Raw genomic sequence first — 13,256 nt, forward strand, 5'->3', positions numbered from 1 at the left:
GCAGGAATCCATGCTGGATCTTTTACTTTTATGTACGCTCCTAAATAAGCAAGAACATATAATAAATTATATGCAATCATTTTTATCAAGTAAATCATATCTTACCTAATGGTCCTCGTGGTTTTTCTTTGAAATGTCCATTGCTATATTCTTCTTCAATTCTTCTCAAAAGACGAGGTATATTTCGACCAAATACAGTTAACGCATTGTCCGAATATTTTTTTCTCATATTTAAATCTAACTTAATTTTCTCTTAAATAGGATCAAAAAATTTAACCACATATAATTCAATTTTATACCGCAATTGGAAGATATAATGAAAATCTTAACTATACATAATATAATATTACCTATACGTTTTTCACAACTATTAATTTCAATCTTTGAAGCTTGAATTTCCTTCAAAAGACGCATTTTATCGGTTTCTAAATGCATCTGATAAGTTTGTTTAGTCCGTAATAATGCTTCAGTTTCATCTAATTTTTGTTCCAAATCAGCCAATTGTTGTTTTATTTGATTTCTTTGACTTTGTTTTGCATCACCACTAAAAATAAAAATATGTATATAATAGGATCATAAAACTGATATTAAATAAATCATATTAAACCTTTCTAATCGTTGTATTTCCTTTCGAAGCGTAATAATATCATCTTCCAATCTTTTAATTTTACTTTGTGTAGAATGGCACTCTCGTACTTTAACTGAATGTTCATTTTTATGTATACTATATTCTTGTTTTATATTATTATATATTTTAGAATTATCATTAATTTCTTCTCCTACAGATTTAATTTCTTCTTCTAGTTGTCTGTAAATAAAAGATAATAACAACATATATCATACATTAATATATAAAATCGAAATTTTTAAAAGCTTTTTTAATATTTAATAATTCACTACATTCTTTTAATGAAATATACTATTGTCGCTGTTTTCCTTAATTAAGATATTGTCCTCTTTCCTAAATTGAAAAAAAAAACATTAATAAAATACAAACAATTTAAAATAAACACTAATTTTAAATATTTCATTCTAAAGTTACTAATTAAAAACATATAACGATAAATAATATCCATATAAATGATTCTTCAGATATTCCTCAATTGAAATTAATATGTATTTCATTTCACATTTTCAGAATTTGAATTTCATTTTAACAAAAATTTAAAATATTATTTATTTACTTCCATATAGTTAGGCAGAAACTAATAACAAAATAAAATCATAAAAGAAATGAAAATACCATCATGTTCAACGTTGATCAATATGCAAGATAATCTTACAAAAATTTGAATACTATGTAGCATTTATATTACTATGCTAAACATTTATCTTATTAATTATAAATTTTTTAAATACTAACTTTATTGAAATTTGAATAATCTTTACTAAAGAAAAAGCGATATTTTTAATGTATAAACCTATATAAAGATATAGTCTTTTTTAGAAACTCTCTGTATTTAATTATTAATATAGATAATAATATAAATGATTCATACTGAATTTTTTTATTTCTTTCTTCATCCTTTGATTCTGCAAATGATTCTGTGTCTTGAAGTTGTTTCAAATCATCTTCGCATTTTTTGAAAACATCTTCAACCTTTCTTAATTTTGCCTCTTCTACTATAGCCTATATGATGAAATATATATCTTGTTTATCAAGAAAGAAATGTTACTTTATACAATTTTCATATATTAAATATATCACTCACAACTGCCCAGAGTAACTCCATTTCAAGATTAACTGCTTCATCACGAAATTTATCTATTCCTTCTGCCTGTTTTATATTTAGTTTCAGTTGCTCTATCTCTTCCCTTGCTTCTAATAATGTCTACAGGAAATTTTTACATTACATATAAAATAAAATAATCTTTATAAAAGAGACAATAAAAACATACTTCGTTATACTGTTTCAATTTTTCATATTCTTGTTCACATATTAATTCAGCTTCCTTATAATTATTACCAATTACATCCAGTAATGTTGCTTTCATAAACAGTTCATATTTTTCTTCTGGCTTGGATGATACTAAAAATGTTCTTGATATGTCTTGATTTAATATTGAAATAGGATTATCTATTTGAATATTCATTGCTCTCAATATATTAGTCAGTTCATCTCGTTTTGTTGAAACTACTTCTCCTGTAAAAAATATTTTAATTTTCATATTTTTCATATTTCATTTTTAATAATTTTATATATAAACATACACAAAAATACAAAAATTAAATTAATAATGAATAAATACAAACATATACAAAAATTAAATTAATAATGAATAATAAAATATAATAGTTATATAAACCTTTCCAATTTTTCAATTTATATGATGATGTAGTTCCAATACTTCGAAAAACTGTTATTGAATCGCCATAAACATCAGATTTATAAGCCATAGGTCCTTTATTAAGTAAAGTTACCTCAATAGATGCTGTATTTTTTCCTTTTTTTATGAAATCTAAATATGAAACAATGATTTTATGGAAAACTGAATTATAAAAATGATATTTTATATAATATATTTGTACTTTTTACTGATGTCCCACGACTAGTAACATTTGCCCTAGCACCAAGACCAACTGTTAAAGCAGTTAATATTGCACTTTTACCACTTCCATTACGACCAATAATAAAATTTACATTTGGATTTAATGTTACTTCCAAGGCATCGTGACACATGAAATTTCGTATTAGAATTTTCTTTATTTTACCTGTTTTAGACTGCAAAATAAAAAAAGAAAATAGAAAGACAAGATAATTTAAACAAAAAATACATCATCAAACAAAATTCTAGTATACAATTATAGTTACCCATAACGATTTCTCTCTTTTGCAACTATGTAATAATATATTCTTAAAGTTCTTATTAAATATATTTTCTAAACTTCAAATTAAAATTAAAACTATGAAACTAATAATTTCCATATTTATAAAACAAGGTGTTATGTTTTTGTAAACTAGCTCAAACATATATAAATTATCGTGTTCTTGTAACAGTATATTCTTTACTTATTTAATAAGTTAGATATATAAAACTCGATGAGTATATACATATAAATATTTTATAACTAACTATATATCAATATATTTATGTACAACTATTTCAGTTTAATATCATACTTTATATATTAATAGTAACATGTTGAAGAATATAAAAAACTTAATTCTTTATTTGTTTTTAAAATTATATTAACTCTAACCACTTACCTCTTCTGCAAAGTTACAAACATTTTCTTTCCCTCTTGATCGTTTTGATTGATATTCCTTTAATTCTATAGATCTCCTTTTTCGTCTATTATTTATATCACTTTCCATGATTTCAATATTTTTTGTTATTTAAATATGTATAGATTGTTTATTCATTCAAATAACCGCGTAATATCAAGTTGCATAAACGCCATTTTTCTTAAAATCAGTTATCGATTTTATTGTATCATTAATGACAAACAATATTGAGTCATTACATAAATGTTGAGTTTTAATGAATCAAAATATAACAAATTCTTCCACCATACCATAACTGTTCCATTAACGTGTTTATACATTACATTACGGAGTACATGAAAACCTTTCCCGCCAGAGATGTCTACTATCCAAGTTTCATTGTCATTACGTACAACATAGATAGACTATCTACTAACTTTGCTTTACATTCTAGTTTAACCAATAGTAACATCGCATCGTAAATCAAAGCTTACTATCCACTCGCCGGATCAAATTTAAAAAAAATTTTAAGTAATACTTAATACTCAGAAAATCAAATGAATTGTATTCATTTAATTAATAGTAGAAGCTCTAACAATAAGTATTAATTAAATTATGTTTAATTTAATAATGTTCTTCAAAATTATTCACTTTAATCATAAACAAAAATATGAATTTGAAATCATAATAAAAATTTGTGTACTGGATTTCTTTCAAAATCATTTTACTTTATTATTATATTAATTTTTAATAAAAATGTCTATGGAAATATAAACAAAACTAAAGTAGGTATAATACTATAAAATAATACAATTGTATTATTCAGTCAATGAAAATAAATTTTCTTTTATGCTTTTATTGAATTTTATATTATTAAATATGTCATTACTATATATATAGTAGACATATGATTACATACAATTTCACTAAGAAACATGAATTGAATATATTCATATTTGATATGATAATAAAATTGCATTTAAACTATCCTTACTATAAATCAAATATCATTCAATGCCTCCTACACATTGCATTTTTCCCCACTACCTGTTGTACAGTGCTTTAAAATTTGAATTGTCGTCAGTTGGAGTCGGTTGATCTGGGTGCATGGTTTGTATGTACTGTTCAGAATTCAGCATCTCGTAGATGATGAACTTAAATTTAAATGTGAATATAATTTGTTAATATGTGTTGATATATATTACAATTTTTTTTTTACCAAGTGGATGCATTGTATCTTAGCTCTTATATTAGTTTCTGTACTTCATAAAAAAGAAGAAAGAACCATTTATTGTGAAATGAGTGACTCTGGAGACACTGTTAAATATAAATGGACCCCTGAAAGTACTTCGTTATTGGTGTCTGTATGGTCGGACAGACAAGTACAAAAACAACTTGAGTACGCTTCAAAACCACAACTTATCTGGGAAAGTGTTGCACGATATATGAAAAAAAAAGGGTACAATGTTTCGGGTAAACAATGTCGATCTCGGATGAAACAGGTTTTAGTATGTTACCGTGAAGCGAAAAGAGCTGGTACTCGAGCTGGTGTAGAACAATATTATGAATTAATAGATAGAGTTCTTAAAAACAAACGTATTGATGAAAATATTATTGGCGTAGATACTGTAGGTAGGACACTGAAAATATAAATTAATAAATTTCCATTGTTATCATTTATTTATTTGGCTTTTTTTAGTATTAAAATTATTCATTTTAATTATTATTATCAATAAGATGATTTTTAAATAAATATTTTTTGTAAATGTATCATAATAAAAAAGAGTAATTAGAATTTTGTTTTTCTACTAGATGCAACAATAAATGTTAAATCTCCACCAAAAGAAGTAAAAACAAATAAAAATTTGCAAATGAGACATAAATTTCAAGAACCTGTACCATCACTTCAACGAACAGAAGCATTATCACCTACATGGACATTAGGACGTAAGAACTATATTCATTTACTAAAGTGTTTTAAGTATATTAAAGAAAACTTAAGATAATTTATATCTATAATAAATAAATAAATTTAATATATATTTTAGTTAATAAATCAATCAATTTAATATATATTTTATAGGTGAAAATGAATATCCTGATTCTCCTGAATCAAATGAAACTATAATAGCTCGACCATATAGAGTCTTTTCTCCTACAAGGGATGTAGCTATTAATACTGGTGAACAAATGATTCAGGTAGCTGGCAAGTCAACACAGTGCAATTCTTTTCCAATAGAAGAACCATTACATGCAAATTATAAACAAAATTTGGTACCAAGTTATAACTATGGAGAAATACCTTTTCAGAATACAGTACAAAATGTGCAAAATCAAATAATCCAAGAAAGTATGCAGCAAAATCAAAACTTACAACAGAATCATATGTGCAGTCGACAAAACATGTTAGTAAATAATTTAAATCTTCAGCAGAACCTACAAAATTTAAATCAAGATTTAACAGCACAATCTATAAATCTACCAATGCAAGTGAATTCAATAGCAATGCAAAATCAAAATGTAAAACATATAATTCAACGACAAAATCAGTTGCAACAAGTAATTAGTGCCAACAATAATCGTGCAATGCCTCAGGAACCACGAAAAGTTATATTAGAACAAACTTCAGCACATATGTATAAACAACCATACAGCAATTTATCAACTCATATGCCTACTGTAATAGATGCAAAACAAATGGGATCTTTATCACCAGATTGTTCACCAGATGTATCTCAAAATTTAAATGATGCTTTTTGTCAGTCAAAAGGTGATGAAAAAACAAACACTTTAAATGAAACTTACGACAGAACTATTCAAACAGCAAATCCATTAAGAATTCAAAATCCAGAAATTTCTGTAATTACAAACAATGCAACATATAATGATGATAGTTTGTTAGAATTTTTAATAGATTCACCAACTCCATCAGACAATGATAATAAATCAAAAGATACTGCTGTTAATACAGATAATATTCCACATGTGCCACTGCGGAAGAAAAAAGCTGAAAAATTAGAACAACTCGTAATAAGTGCAATTAATTCTCAAAATGAAGTCGTCAATAAGGTAAGGTATTAACTTTTACACACATATATGCGTATTTAGTTTAGTTAAATAATTTATTTATTCTTTTATTATTTCAGATCCTTATCGCACAAAATGATATGGTAACAAAATTTTTAGATATAGATAGAGACCGCCAAAACCGACTTGAAAATCGTTTGGATGATTTATTAAAAGTTGTTCATGCTTCTATAGTCACAAAACAAACTTCAGAAACAGATATTGAAATACCTCCACTACCACCAGAACCTACAATAACATCTTTAGTACCTCCTCCAAGACCTGGTACTGCACCTCCAAAATTAGATCTAGTTCCTCCAAAACCTTGCCGTGTACCTTGTACAGTGCCAAATTCTAACATTCAATTAGTCACTCAAAATACTGTAGCAACAAGACCAGGTGTGGTTTCACCTATACTTAGTCCAGTAAAAAAGCCTGGTACTATATGGTCAAAACTGGGACCAGTATCACAATCTCCTTTTGTAAAAGCTCAACAGCGATTAGGTTTACAGTCTGTTGTTTCTACAGAAACTCGTACTCAATCATCTGCAGAAAGACGCATCGCTAGGGAAGTAGAGAAAACTATGGATATAGAGACTTTAATATTTGAAACTAAAAGATTTTTAGATGTAGAAAAACAATTAGAGGAGAAAATAGAAAATGCCCGTCTTGAAACAGCAATAAGTCAAACTTTAAGTGCACGTAAAAGATTATTTACACAAAGAGAACCTACTGCAGCCATGGTATTAACTGCAGCATTTTTAGAAAATGAATGTCGCACAGCGGAAAAATTTATTAATCATTATCATATTTTTGATATAAATCAAAAGAATTTAAAAGGTATTGAGGACGATTTATTAGCAGGTCAAGGTGAAAGCTATGAACGTCTGCGACAACTAAATATAAAGTCTGCTTATATACCTGATGATCCTTGTGATACCTCTACACCAGCAAAAATAGGAACTATTCCTAATAATAATGAAAAAACATCTGTAACAGTCCCTAAACAGACAATTCAACAATTAGCTCAACTTGTAATGAATACGGGAAGATGGAAAGATGTTGGTGGACAAAATATACAACAGAATTTTGGACAAGCTATTCAATCAAGTATCCAAAGACCTCAAATAAATACGCAAAATATACATCCAGTTTCCTATAATGAAGTATTTACTACAGCAGAACCTAAAAGTCTATCCAAAGAAATTCACACAAAAAATGATCAAAACCATGTTCGAGATTGGATGTCAAATAAATATGATAATTTACCAAATGAAACTCAAACAACATATGTTTCATCACACAATATAGTAAATCAAAATCCTAACTTTCCGATAGGCTTTTCAAAATCAGAATTAGATACTGAGAATCTAAAACAAAGAAATTCCAATGGTGAAATATGCAGACCTACTGAATTCAATGGTAATATTATATCAGGTCGTAAACAAAGTGTACGTTTTATGGATGAAGCATTAGCTGAATTGCAACGTATGTACATCGAAACAATGTCTAAAGAACAACAAGAAATGAATGATAGTTTACCATATGTATTGAATAATGCTAATACACTTCCACTTGAAAATCAACAAATGATTGAAAAATATATTCATGATATAGTACCAAAAAAACAATTAAAAGAAAATAAAGAGAAAGATACTGATTCTGATAACGACGATGAATTTTTAGATACTACTGCTACTATGCCTACAATTGTCCCACGTCGGAGTTCTCTCACATCAACTGGTACTACTTCTACTGCGCATTCTATAAAATTCATAAAACCAGATAATTGCTTAATAAGTTAGTTACACTAACAAAGAAATATTTTTATTACATACAAAATACAAGCAAAATGTTTGTAAATATTTCTAATTATTGCTAATATCTAAAGAGAAAATAAAATATTTTCTTCATCATTTTCCAATAATATAACAAGGATAAATAACTTTTCAAATTTATCATGATTATAGATTAAGCTCATATCAACATTTAAATTATACTTTTAAGATATGCAATACAATGCATACCATATGCATATATTTTTGTGCAATATATTTCATTCTTTGATAGTTAAAAAAGGGACATAGTTAAAAAAAGAAAAATATTCTAACAATAATTAGGTTATTGAATAACTTCTTAATGAAAAGACTAAGTAGATCTTCTCCATTAAATGTTAATAACATGTGCATTACTATAATCAATTGTATGATGTTACAAATATCAAATATTTGCTTTAATACTTTTCACTTTATATATATTATACAATAATAAAAGTTGTATTCTTGATAATGATCATTCCTATTAAACAATTCTAAACAAATTAAATTGTTAAAGATTCTATTATATTTTATCATATTATACATACATTATATACAATTTGTTATGACTTATATTAGTTTATGCAGTTGAATCGCATAAGATTATTAAATTCATTTATATTTTTAACTGTTATATTAAATTTCTAGTTCTTTAAAATGTCCCGTGAATAATAATACATTATCGACAACCTTGGTTTTTTCGTCACAAAATACTTTAACGATGTTAAAAACGAAGGAATGGTTAATTCTGAACTCTGGTTCGAAATCAAGTGAAGAGCCCTCTTCTAGCAGCCCTGCAAAAATTGTAAAAAATAATAAATTTTACGGATAATAAATAAGAAAATAATGGTTTAATGACATAATGATGACAAAACTGATGCTAACAAGTAGTATCAAAATAATATTAATATAATTTGTGTTACAATATGTATAATTAATTTAAAGCAAAAAATGATGACATTCATTTTTAATTTGTAAATCTTTATTAAAAATAATATCTTCAATAACAATTTTACATAACATCATACTTTATATTTGCGTAATATTACAGTGGATTGTAATAGTGTAATTGTATACTGAACTTAAATAAATTAAAATTACAGTATATTTTCTTTATTGTACGCAAAGCTATTTCATTTGTTTAATATTGAGGTTGAATAACGTGTCCACTGAAAATTGTTGCTACATCGATTGTATTAATTTCTTTATTTTTAAACAATTTGACGATACTGAAGACAAATGGACGATCTACTTCAATTGTCGGTGGAATTAACAACGAGAGTGGTACTAAAATAGCTTCTGCAACAAAAATGTTACGTTAATAAATAACATAAAAGGTTACATAATAGAATATACACATATATATTTTTGTTATTTATCAATACACAAGAAAAAATGCATATATAAATGCAAATATAAAAATAAAACACATTTAAAGATTGCTAATGAGTCTACTGTATAATGTTATGGTATCTTGATCTTCAATTAGAATTTTACAAATACCATAAAAATGGTCGATTAATTTCCACTATTGACGTAATTAGTACTATATTTAAATAATGCCCTACTGGAACAAATTTTAAGTTGCTTTTTATAATATAATCTAAGTTGAAATGGAAAAGGAAAAAGGAAAAGAGTAACTGAAATGTTCATAGTAATCAAACATAAATAGAACAATTCGGCAAAAATATTAATACTAAACAAAAATTAATAAACGCATTTTACAAACAAAGTGAAACAATATTTTCAAAAAATTTTATGAAAATTTAGTCATTAAAGTATACTGATTTTTTGTCAAGCAATGAATTGAAATTGATCATAATTTTCTTATAAGAAGATATCAATCAAATCTATTTATAATTACGACTTTACTACGTATAATTATATCTATGTGATACTTTTAAATATGTTTAACTTTTAAAAATGAAATTTTTAGTTTAACATTTATTGTAGGCTAAAATTTACCAACAAGGAGAGTGCAAGCCCTTCGGGTCACCGATTTAATTGAAACTTTGCAGCTTTGTAGATATCGTCATGCAGTTTAAGAAAATATATCATTATAGCTGCAACTACTCAATAGTTTTTGAAATATTTGCGATTAAAGTTTTATTACTTCCTTAATTATACATTTATTTACAATATGTTTGAAGTTAAGTTGTAGCGTAATGTCAACGATCGAGAATTGCTATACTGGAGGAGCCGGGGTTCGATTCCCGTCCACAGTTTTTTTTCAATGTATTTTTTATTTTGTATTCATTTTTCGCCTATGAAAACATTGTAAATACACAATTATAAATAAAATTTCTTAATAAAAAAATTTATTTTTACGCTTTCTTATACTAGTATATATTTATTACAAAATAATAAAAATATTATGCAAGAAAAATACTTTTCAATAGCAATCTTATTTACTACAGGAAATATAAAACCTATCGCTCATGTCAGTATTATTAAATTAAACATTGTATAAGAATGTTGCCTATAATTCCAACTTTGCTGTGCAGCTATAAATGTTCATGAATTAATTACGAAAACTTGGAAATTTATTAATTTTCTACTATCGAATTGATTTCTAGTATCTAGTTCGAATAGTGCCATCTATTCGATCAGCGCCATCTATGATTTTGGACCTAAAACTCAGAAAAGTAATAGGAATATAGAATAGGAGAGGAGGTCGTCGAAGAATTTGTTACGTGACAGACAAGGACAGAGATGGGATAGAAAAGGATAGAAGGGCTCCGACGGAGAAATGTTAATAAATTACTCAATTTCCCTAATTAATTTATGAACTTTTATAATTTCAATGCAAAGCTGAAACTTTAGGCAACATTCTTATATAATTTTTGTAAAGAATTTAACGCTAATTTGTTAGTTATTAATTATTGTTTGATAGCGTTCATGATTTCGTAACGACAACAGTCACGATCTTCCCTGAAAATAATTAATACTAAACGAAACTAAAATCAAAATGTGAACAAAAGTGATATGTGAAGACGCCCCAGGATATCGTTTACATAATGCGTGCATGAAGGTCATAAATTGATTACACAGAAGATAGTAATTAATAAAAAAACCAATGGCGTCTTCGACAACAATTCAAACACTGCGTAGAATAATCATTAATCATCAATTAATTACGGACAAATTTATATCGGAAAATATATTGGAAAGTTCTTGAAGGATCTGCCTTTATGATGCAATTATAAAAGTTCATAAATTAATCCCAGATATTGACTAATTTTCCATTGCCGATTTGATTTATTAAAATATATTAGGAGCACATAACCAGAGTTAGTAAATTAACATCAGAGCCATTTATGTTCTCGTTGCGACCGAACATTCCGACCATAAATAAGATTGTCCTCTCGCTCTCGAAACAAATGTCCTTATACCACACATCAGCACTCACGCTATCACTCGATTATACGTATTTCCACTCATACTTCATCTTATCTCTCTTATGAAACCAATTCCATAGATATAATCTGCGTTCTGTATATTACATTTTATACTTTTTTATAAGCATAAAAATTGCATATCAGCTATAAAAATAACAATATAAGAAAGGTAATGATACAAGAATTATGTATACATATGTTTATGTTTCTATAATATTTTAGTTTACATTAGTATTATAAAGATTTAAATTGTCATTTTGCTGTTAAGAAATAATTTTTATATTTTACTTAAATTTGGTAAACACATTATTATCTGTATTTAATATGTTAAAAATTTATAATCATACTGTAAGTTTACCAATCCCAACTATTAGACTAATTGATTAATATGAAAGATATTAGGAAAACCACTAATATGACCCTAATTCTTATCACATTAAACCACTTTTAGTTATTTCATCAAATAGTCAAATATGACTTGCAAGATACAACAATCTTTATAATGATATTTCTTGTAGATAATTTATTAGAAATTAAAAATTAGAAAACTAGCCTACCAGTTCCAATTTTTTATTAGTTAAATATGTTTTTTTTCTTGTTATTTACTAATTTTATATATATTCAAGTTGTTTTATTTTTTTCAATTTTTTAAGTTTTAATCTTTTTTTTTTTCATTTTTTTTTAGCTTCAATATTAAATGTAGAAATACAACATAATATTAAACATAAAATGGTAATTTAATTAAGTATAAAATAATTGTGTAACATATAGATTCTGGTAAACATGTTGTGAATTTAATTATAATTTCAATGCATTTTAATGTTATAAACAATACATGAGTTACAGTATTTTTATTTATAAGAATAATATTATTACTGTTTTTAGATTTTGGGTTCATTAACATGACCACTGAATAATGACAAAATAGAATGTGTTCCACTTTTTTCATCATATACGTTTTTTATGATATAATAAACGAATGGTCGTGTGATAGCAAAATCCAATGAAATTATCATAGACATTTTCATAAAAAAGATACCTGAAACAAAATTATAGGAATAATAAAGTATTGATTACTTTGCGTACTATATTCTTTATGATGTGACATAACAAAGATACGCATTTGAAAATGAGTTTTATAAAAAAATAGTAAAATAAAAGCAATAAAATAGATATTTACAATTGATAATTGTAAATTATATTTGAAGCTTTATTGTAAAATATTAATCACAAGTAAATAGTAAATATATAAAGAAATATATAATTACATTTATTATATTATATTGCCTTAATTTGTCAGAAATAAAAATTTTGAATTTAAAATGTTTTCAGTAAATAAAGTTTGACGTTTTTCAGTTATTTTTGAAACATTAATAGTGCTACTAAAAAAACAAAACTGAAAATTATTTTTCATCTTGTAACTACCCTAGCATTAGAAATACTGAGTTAAAACTTGATAAATAAAGTAGTTTTGAAATCCATCTATTACTTTTGTCTACTAAAATATGCATTTCAGTTCATATTTCAATTCCTTTCAAGGGCAGATGCTTATTTAGTAAGATCCTTTACAACAACATAACTTTAAAGTAAATAATTAGATAAGTTAAGCCAACTCTATAGAATTAATAAAATACATGTATCAACTACTAATAATTTATGTCGATATTACTTAATTTAATCTTTATTTAATCTTGTTATCTACAAATTTAACTATATTAAATTTTTAATTCAAACTAAAATAATTTATTAATCTTAATTTTTTATATATT

The 13,256-nt window shown here is 25.6% G+C and overlaps 3 protein-coding genes across 11 annotated transcripts in view; 1 reads left to right on the top strand and 2 right to left on the bottom strand.

Annotated features, from left to right (window-relative positions):
- Window positions 1-3,317, bottom strand: part of SMC6 (Structural maintenance of chromosomes 6) — a 6,021-nt gene extending 2,704 nt beyond the window's left edge. The window contains exons 1-10 of the mRNA XM_017899616.1: window positions 3,210-3,317; window positions 2,531-2,723; window positions 2,308-2,460; window positions 1,900-2,144; window positions 1,713-1,832; window positions 1,500-1,630; window positions 608-808; window positions 351-544; window positions 106-252; window positions 1-40 (exon numbers count right to left, since the gene is read on the bottom strand). Of these exons, the coding sequence (XP_017755105.1) occupies window positions 1-40; window positions 106-252; window positions 351-544; window positions 608-808; window positions 1,500-1,630; window positions 1,713-1,832; window positions 1,900-2,144; window positions 2,308-2,460; window positions 2,531-2,723; window positions 3,210-3,317 (1,532 nt within the window). The remainder of the gene's footprint in view (window positions 41-105; window positions 253-350; window positions 545-607; window positions 809-1,499; window positions 1,631-1,712; window positions 1,833-1,899; window positions 2,145-2,307; window positions 2,461-2,530; window positions 2,724-3,209) is intronic.
- A 999-nt stretch (window positions 3,318-4,316) lies between these two features.
- On the top strand, window positions 4,317-8,077 carry LOC108547202 (uncharacterized). Its single transcript, XM_017899612.1, has 4 exons — window positions 4,317-4,838; window positions 5,019-5,153; window positions 5,290-6,275; window positions 6,353-8,077. Exons 1-4 carry the CDS (start codon window positions 4,433-4,435, stop codon window positions 8,075-8,077), a joined length of 3,252 nt encoding a protein of 1,083 aa, XP_017755101.1. The 5' UTR covers window positions 4,317-4,432.
- A 1,153-nt stretch (window positions 8,078-9,230) lies between these two features.
- The window catches only part of LOC108547222 (antichymotrypsin-2), an 18,726-nt gene continuing 14,700 nt past the window's right edge, over window positions 9,231-13,256 (bottom strand). For 8 of the 9 annotated variants that reach the window (XM_017899653.1, XM_017899651.1, XM_017899645.1 and 5 more), the window contains one exon: window positions 9,231-9,388. In XM_017899653.1, coding sequence (XP_017755142.1) covers window positions 9,231-9,388 — 158 coding nt within the window. Of the gene's footprint in view, window positions 9,389-12,367; window positions 12,527-13,256 lie in introns of those variants that run through there. The other variant, XM_017899643.1, reaches the window with a different exon arrangement.

Source organism: Eufriesea mexicana, unplaced genomic scaffold, assembly GCF_001483705.2.
Source record: "Eufriesea mexicana isolate 0111107269 unplaced genomic scaffold, ASM148370v2 scaffold953, whole genome shotgun sequence".
In the NCBI taxonomy this organism is placed as follows: domain Eukaryota; kingdom Metazoa; phylum Arthropoda; class Insecta; order Hymenoptera; family Apidae; genus Eufriesea; species Eufriesea mexicana.